Source organism: Alosa pseudoharengus, unplaced genomic scaffold (genome assembly GCF_046254945.1).
Source record: "Alosa pseudoharengus isolate Yale_2024_CS ecotype anadromous, Long Island Sound unplaced genomic scaffold, YU_APseudo_1.1 YU_APseudo_1.1_scf_23, whole genome shotgun sequence".
Lineage (NCBI taxonomy): Eukaryota > Metazoa > Chordata > Actinopteri > Clupeiformes > Clupeidae > Alosa > Alosa pseudoharengus.
In genome coordinates this window covers 27,785,695-27,793,630 of record NW_027468685.1, presented here as the reverse complement: position 1 = coordinate 27,793,630, position 7,936 = coordinate 27,785,695, and the positions used below count along the sequence as shown (strand labels likewise).

Here is a 7,936-nt window from a genome sequence, read left to right as displayed (position 1 = left end):
CTTTTAAAAAATAAATAAAAATAAAATAAATAGCGTAGTACGGCACGCATTAAACAGCAGGATGACACCTCAGAGAGAATGGGTCCCTGGAGAGAGCTTCTGAAAAATCTCCTCGCCATTCCGTTTGTCAAACAGCCGCTACGAACAAGAGGGATTACTTTTTTTATTATTATTATTATTTTAAAAGTTATCAAACAAAGATAGGAGTTATAATAAAACATTATCGCAAGACACCTTTGCCCCCCCCCCCAACCACATAGCAATTCTGTCTCTCTCTCTGTCTTTCTCTCTCTCTCTCATAACCCCTCTGATATAAAAATATAAAAAAGGGACAACTATAACCGAACTGATATCATAGGGCTCCACCTCACCAAGTTTGTAAGGATGACATGTCTCATTAATTCATATAAACAAAGGTCAAGGTCAAAGGTCAAGCAGTCTGTACTTAGTAACAGTGAGGTGTCCCCTATAGAGAGCTAAGCACAAAAGAGTCCAACAAAGCTTATGGTGAAGGCTGACAAAACAAACAATTGAGGTGAATAGATGAACAAGAGGTGAACAGATTAATTCACCCAAGATGTTTTGTAATATGTGGATTGTCTAAATCTGGCAAAGCTTTACACTGTTAGAAACTTTCATTTACAAGAACCACGCTTTCTTACGGTAATGTTCAGAAGCACTGCTGTAATAATCTTAGAATTTATACATAGGCAGGCAGGCAGACAGACAGTGTAGTCTTTTAGTTAATTTAAACTTTCAGTGTGAGTGTTGCGACTATCGACTCGACTTGCTTCCTAACAAGTCCTGTCAGGAAATTAAATAAAAAATAAAAAAACAAGAGCAAATTTCATATTTCACAGCCTCAAAAAACTCCTACTTAAGTTAGACACAAGATATCAAAACAAAAACATGGAAAACCAGGACGGGGTCGTCAGGCGGTGAAATTAAACAAACAAACAAAAACCGCGAACTGATTTCACACAAAGTCTCTCAGCACATCTTTCCAAGAAGTCCAAAAGCCCAAAGGTCCTTTCTTCAAAACACACACACACACACACACACACACACAAACACACAGGCCTCCCAACATGCCCCATAGTGTTCAAAGGACACCATGACGACTGTGCTCAGATCAGCAGTGAGGGGGTGGGCTTCTTCCCAGGCCACGCCTCCTTTGCGTATTTCTTCTTGCGGGGCTCGTTGAGGGCCTCTGGCCCTCCTGTGTACGGCGTGGGGCCCTGGGCCGCCGTGAGGACCACTGGGGGCTGGACGCTGGTGGGGGAGAGGTCAACCTCCGGGGCAGGGTTGGGGAAGGGCAGGGGGAGCCCCCCCAGGATGGCCGAGCCGCCCTGGGATGCGCTGAGCGGGCTGTCGCCCTCGTGGGCTGTGGGGGGCAGGTCGCCGTAGAGGCCGGCGCTCAGGGGGAAGTTCTGGATCCGCCGCGCAACGCCGTCATCCAGGCCCAGAGCGCCACCACCCTCAGTCTTCTTTTTCTGTAGAAGGGTGTGTGTGTGTGTGTGTGTGTGTGTGTAAGAGAGTGAAAGAGTGAGCAAGTGTGAGAAAGTGAGAGATGTGTGTAGTGTAGTGTAGTGTAGTGTAGTGTAGTGTAGTGTAGTGTAGTGTAGTGTAGTGTAGTGTAGTGTAGTGTGTGTTTGAAAGAGAGCATTGTTGAGAGAAAGAGACCAACACAGCTTAATATATAGTGCCACAGCTAAAGGGATTAAAATACAAATCACACTTGGCTGGTACCCATTTCACCCCATCTAGCCCACCTATGGGATTAAAGCGTTACCTTCATAGGAACCACTGCAGTCTGCACCATATTCCTGAAACGCCCTACTGAGGGATCCACATCCTCTGTGGGGAGAGAGGCAGACCGCACAGCACACACACAAATTCAGGCCCAGCACCAGGGGGATTCAGGCCCAGCACCAAACATTTTGTTTACACCTCTCTTTTTTTTGCCGCTGAATCAAACTAATACTAAACCGTGGTGCCCAAAGTGGGGTACGAGCCCAAACCGTGACCTCTATGTACCGTTACACGCGAATAAACAACCACCTCAACAGCCAGCAGCACTTCAGCCCAGAGCAGCAAGCACAGACAGGAGAGGAATGAGAGATTAAGGAGCACTTATGCAAGTGAAAATACCTCAACTACTGCCTTGGGTATTAGTATTTGGCAACAGGTAACAGTTCTGTACAAATGTACAGGTTCTCATACATGTAGCAGGCTCAAAGTGCCAAGTGCATCACTGTATTGTCTAGCAAAGTGTAGCAGATTCATTGCATAGGCGATCATGTTTTTAATGGACACAAAAACTAAATAATAAGACTAAAGAGCATTATTACAGGTTGTTGTTGTCCCTGGAGGAGAACCTGAGGAGGATATCTTATCAAAGTTGTTCTTCGAGGCTGGCTCACTGCAGCGATGTTTAGCTGCTGACACAGTGCTTTGGAAGCAGTATCTTTTTTGGCTATGTGACCATTCTGGAGCATCAGCTGAAAACTGCAGATGGATGCTCTACTAGAACAATGCTGACAGACCAGAGTGAGACGGGCAAAATGGCCGCGTACCTCCCAGTGTACTGGTAGAATGTAGGGAAGCTGGGCTTTATAGGTCAAGATCTGTGCTCTGTTATTGAAGTGCAGGGATTACACTAGTAAACTACTAAAATAAAGAAATACCATACAAGGTAGTGTGTCTGTCTGTCTGTGTGTGTGTGTGTGTGTGTGTGTGTGTGTGTGTGAGTGTGTGTGTGTGTGTGTGTGCGTGTGTGTGTTACTGTTGACTGAGGGGAGCATATCTGCCCTGTCGTACCGGGGTTGATGACCTCCTCGTCTTCGCTGAAGGACACCCTGGAGCTTTTCCGCCTTCTCTTGGGCCGCTGGATGTCTAGGTTGCCCTCCTCGATGGTCAGGGTGGAGATGCGCTTGTTGTGGGCTGTGTTGAACTCGGTCAGATTCTGACAGAGAGTGGAAGAGAAGGAAAGCTGATCAGCCCTAGTACTCAACTTTCTACATAAACTTTGCACGGAACATTTCTATCCCTGTGCAGAAAAGAAAGTCTTCTGTGGCTAAAATATGGAGGCCGATAATTATCTATTTTCAAATCATAACCAGCTTATTCATAAAGCATTTTATCTTACAGCTGACACGCTTTGCACATTAGCGCCAATATGAGTTTGAGATTTTATTGTTTTCAATACAACCCCACAAACCAGTGTCAAACTTTGCTGCTGTCGCCATGTCGATTACAATTCAGTTCTATTTTTGACGGCGCCACTCAATAACATCCATAGTTTATCCATTGCTTGTCAGTTAAAAATGTTGGTGCTGATGTGCATGGCAAGTGACAATGCAGTCATATCAGCGCCTATTTGCGGAGCATTTAAAAGTACTCCTAAATTGCACTAAAGGTTTTTAACTAAGAGTTTTCTAAGAGCTGCTGAGACCAACTTTTAGTAAGGAAAAATGACAACTCCTTAGGTGAGAGCTCCGTTGCTACGAGCTTGCTTGCAGTGACTATGGTGACCGGCTGATGAGTGGCAGGTCTGTGTTGGTGAGAAGATAGCACTACATGAGTACCGCAAAGGATGAGAGATAAATAGATAGATATATAACTAAAAAAAGACAACAGGCTACGAAGCACATAGTCTAATAATGGAATACATTACGAATTGATGCAGTATCTTTATAACTTTTTTTTTTTAAATTAATCTGTATAAAGGCACGTTTGCATAGGCGAGAAGCAATTTAATTTGATTTACAATGATCAAGTTCAAGTAGTTTATGGTCATTATAGAGTTATTAAAAAAATTATAAGTAATGAAATGATTGTGCTCAAGAGCCAGCTCAACTTTAAAGAATACATTAAAAGTAGTAATTGAAAAGGTATATTGTTTGTGTGTGTGTGTGTGGTAGGGTAAGGTGTGTGTGTGTGTGTGTGGGGGGGGGGGGGGTAATGGTGCAATTAATGTAAAGGATATGAAATGTTATAAATGACATAGTACATTTAGCATTTAGTTTAAACCTTGACAATGAATGGTTTTGATTAATGTTGATGTTGGTGGTTGCATCTCTTACAATGAAGATTATCCCCTGCCCACGCACACACACTTTTCCATCAAGCGCGTTCTCCGTCAAACTGGCTATTTTACGTCCACTATTTTCCTCCACGTGCTTACCTCCAGCTCTGTCTCCTCCTCCGGCAGCCCCAGGAGTCCCTTCAGCTCCTCGTCCTCCACCCCCTTGGCGTCTCCCGCTGCCGCGTTCGGCTGACTCTGGGGCTTCTCGCGGAGGGTGTAGACACGCGTCGAGGCCCCGAACGACATGGTGGAGTCGATGGGCACCTGCTGGGGCTTGTGCGGCTCCAATCGGATGTGGCCCAGGAAGGTGCCATGGGCTGCAGGCAGGCACAAAGTGGGCACACTCAGCTGTTTTTCAAGCTGTTTTATTAAATCAACATGATTAGTAAACTAGCATCCATATGCCACCCAAACAACAATACATCTTCACAGTGAAAGTGGTACTTTTCATTAATAGGGACAATTTTTACAAAAACAAAAATGATATATTGCTATAATATGATTTAACCATGAAAGTAAACAATTACATATATACATTTTTGGAGCATGTGCATGTGCAGGGGCATGTTCTATAAGACAGCATATTTTGCACAGGAAAGTGTACAAAAAACTAGGGCATCTCTCATAAGGACATCGACCCTCTATGGTTCAACTCTCCATACAGGCCATAATGTTTTAGATGGCTAGGGTCATCTACAACCTTTGACAACATTTCTAGGTGGCCTTGTTTTCTTGCTGGAGAATGTAATAATGGAGAGTTTGTCTGTGTGTATTAGTGTGTGTGTGTGTGTGTCAGCACTCACTGCTGTTGAGATCAATGAGGAACACACGCTTGAGGTGCCTGTGGTAGACTAGAGCGGCGTGAACTCTGGAGCAGGACTGGTGATCTATGGTGAAGTCACAGTGGTCAGGGTTCCTCCCAAACAGGTAGTACTTTTTCTCGTCTATGATTAGCTTCTGCACAGGGACAGAGGGAGAGAGTAAAATACATATTTTTTCAGACGTGAAAAATAAACACAACTGGGCCGCAGCAAACAAAATGAGGTGTAAGGGATGGATGGTGTCTGTGCATGGTTTGGGGTCAGGGGTCACTAGATCACTGAGAGCAGTGCAGCAAGGATAACAATGTTAAAAAAAATAAAAATAAACACAAACTTTGTTGACATTGATAAATCTTTTGAGAGACTGGCCCGTTTGGAAAGACAGATGAACCTTAAAACATCCCAGCAGACAGAGAGAGAGAGCACATGTTCAGAGAATGAATGTTATTATAGGCCACCTAAATACCGTTCAAAAGGCCTTTGGCAACCAAGGTCAGGGACACTAGAGGGGGGCGGGGCAAGTTGGACAGGAAAATACATGAGGGTTGCAGAGGCTCCCTCAACACCAACACAACAGCGATTGCAATCTGTATTAGGTGCTGACAGATCGTCTTACCTCTATGAGCTTGTCTCCTTTCACGACATCTAGATGGAGACCTGGTGGTGGTTTGCCTGCCCTGCAGGAATTACAATATGGATTTGCTCCAACAGTAACGAACAAGCACAGTGATTATCCTAAACCCTACTCAAAAGATTAATGTAATAGGCTATGATTGTGCAGTTGTGCATTATAACGGTTACTGCACAAACATGCATAACGAAGCAAGAATGCAATAAGATTGGCCATGAATCTACATGCACAAACACTTTGGAAGATTCTGTAATACGAAAATATTTTCATACAAGCAACCGAGATATATGGCATTATGTTTTTGGCATTATTCTGAAAATGACTCAGACCTGAGTGCTTCATAATCCACATACAGCAGTAAAAAGGTGTGACATGTAGCGTTAACGTTACAATAATATAATGTTCAACTGAAGTGGGACAAGTTAGCTACTAGCTTACTGCACACTGACGTTAACTTGGTGCTTGGAGTTGCTAGCCAGCTAATAGGATAGCAAATGCTACCGAAAATGGGCATGCGTGACGATCCAGTTACTGGTTTTTGCAACGTACAAGTACAGTACTAGATAAGTTGGTTGAAGGATTCATGAAGGCGTGTAGCAATTTTTCAACATCTGGCCTGGCATGACTTACCATGACGGACAGTCGAAAAGAGGTGTGTTAGCGCCTGGGTTCGCTGCCATCTTACAGTATCCCACAGCATTCTGGGTAACTGGCGGACTTTACAAAATAATTCCCTGTGATCCCAAGAGGAGTCCCAAAATGATTATAATTTAAATTTGGGAATAGAATAGTAACTTCTTAATGAAGTCTAATATTGGCAGGTTAAAAAGGGAAGAACAGTTTGTAATACAGTTGGTATGTTTTATTGCCAGGTCTATCAAAGATCCAAAGAATACAAAAATTAAATACCCATTAGGCCTATCCCCTTTTGAAATGAAACATGTTGAAACATTTAACATGTTGAAAATATAAATTATATTCTATTCCCCTGAGGAACATGTAGCACAAATCAAGTCCTTAACTTCACAAGCCTTTCTGAATCAAATCATGTACTTTTACATGATGAAAGGGCCTTCCACCTGGCCTCATGTTAAACACAACACACTAGGCCTACTTTGGCCTTGGCCTGTCTTTGGCCATGTCATGGTTATTTCCATAAGAATGGGGACAGCACATCAGTCAACTGCCTTAATGTGATCGTCGTCAACTGCCTTAAAGTGATCGTCATCAACAGTGGTGTAGATGTGACCTTCATTTGTGAGAAACTGCAAACAGTTCCTGAAGAGACAACACAGAAGAAATATGGTGAAGTTCCTCTCAAGAACACACTGTTTTGTGTTAAATGATTGGCCTGGCCGTCTACAAAATAAACAAAAGCTTCCTACTTGATATTGAACAAATACTGTGGCGTAACACAGTTGCTTAGAATCTTGAGACTTATTCCTGACGGGTCTGGATAGCTCTTTATCAACTTGAAGACCTAAAGAAAAGAAAATCTCAGGTAGCAGTAGTTTCTCCACTGTAACTCCTGACTGTTTCTAGCCCTGAAATTCTTCCAAATCTCACTACCCTATCATAAGATTGATGAGACAATAAACAGCATCAACAGTCAGGAAACAATGTATGTGGCTCTACCTTTGCTGTAAATATGTTAATCCAACTGCATTTTTTTGACGTTTGCAGGTGTTACTGCTTCTGTTTATCACAATAAATTTTGGTTTCGTCTTCCCCTCTCGTCGCTGATTGGCCTGACATTTTTCTTGTCTGAGGGAACTAGATCTAGATTCCAGACTAGATCTCCCTGAAAGAAGATCTAGGTGGGCAGGGCCAGGCTAATAAACTTGAGCCTAATCAGTAAATCAAATCAAGCTCTGAATTGAACTAATTGAATCAGCAGTGGGTGCAGGTGCAAGGGGAGGGGCTTGGAAGCACTGTTACAGAACAGTTATATAGAACTTCTGCTTCTGGAATAAAAGCCTTCTACATTACTTAGACACTTCCACGAGAGTGCACTGCACACCCAAGCTATGGAGCTCCATTCCATAATAATAATAGATTTCTATCACCTACTTTTCTATCACCTACAACACCCTGCACATGAGTTTACAATGTGAGAATGGCTATGGTTTTCCAGTGAGAATGATTACAATGTTAAAATGACCACAGTGATATTGATTACAGTATGAGGGTAGGCTGGAGTCACCTCGTTCTGGGCAGGGCTGAACCCATCCACATTTTTAACACTTTGGTGCTGTTCTGTTCCGTTAGAACTTATCGATGTATTGTTTGTCTGAGGAGAATGAGAACACAAACAAAGAAATAAAACAGATAGTCTGATTGCTTAATCAACGTATATGTGTGATATATATGTGTGATTATATATATACAAATACATAA

At 42.9% G+C, this 7,936-nt stretch overlaps 1 protein-coding gene across 1 annotated transcript; it reads right to left on the bottom strand.

The window, feature by feature from the left end:
- Positions 1-279: 279 nt before the first annotated feature.
- Positions 280-6,228, bottom strand: ppp1r8a (protein phosphatase 1, regulatory subunit 8a). The gene is made up of 7 exons (XM_076301034.1): positions 6,170-6,228; positions 5,525-5,585; positions 4,891-5,044; positions 4,187-4,404; positions 2,821-2,965; positions 1,793-1,857; positions 280-1,493 (listed from the first exon to the last, which is right to left on the bottom strand). Exons 1-7 carry the CDS (start codon positions 6,217-6,219, stop codon positions 1,128-1,130), a joined length of 1,059 nt encoding a protein of 352 aa, XP_076157149.1. The 5' UTR covers positions 6,220-6,228; the 3' UTR covers positions 280-1,127.
- Positions 6,229-7,936: the final 1,708 nt, after the last annotated feature.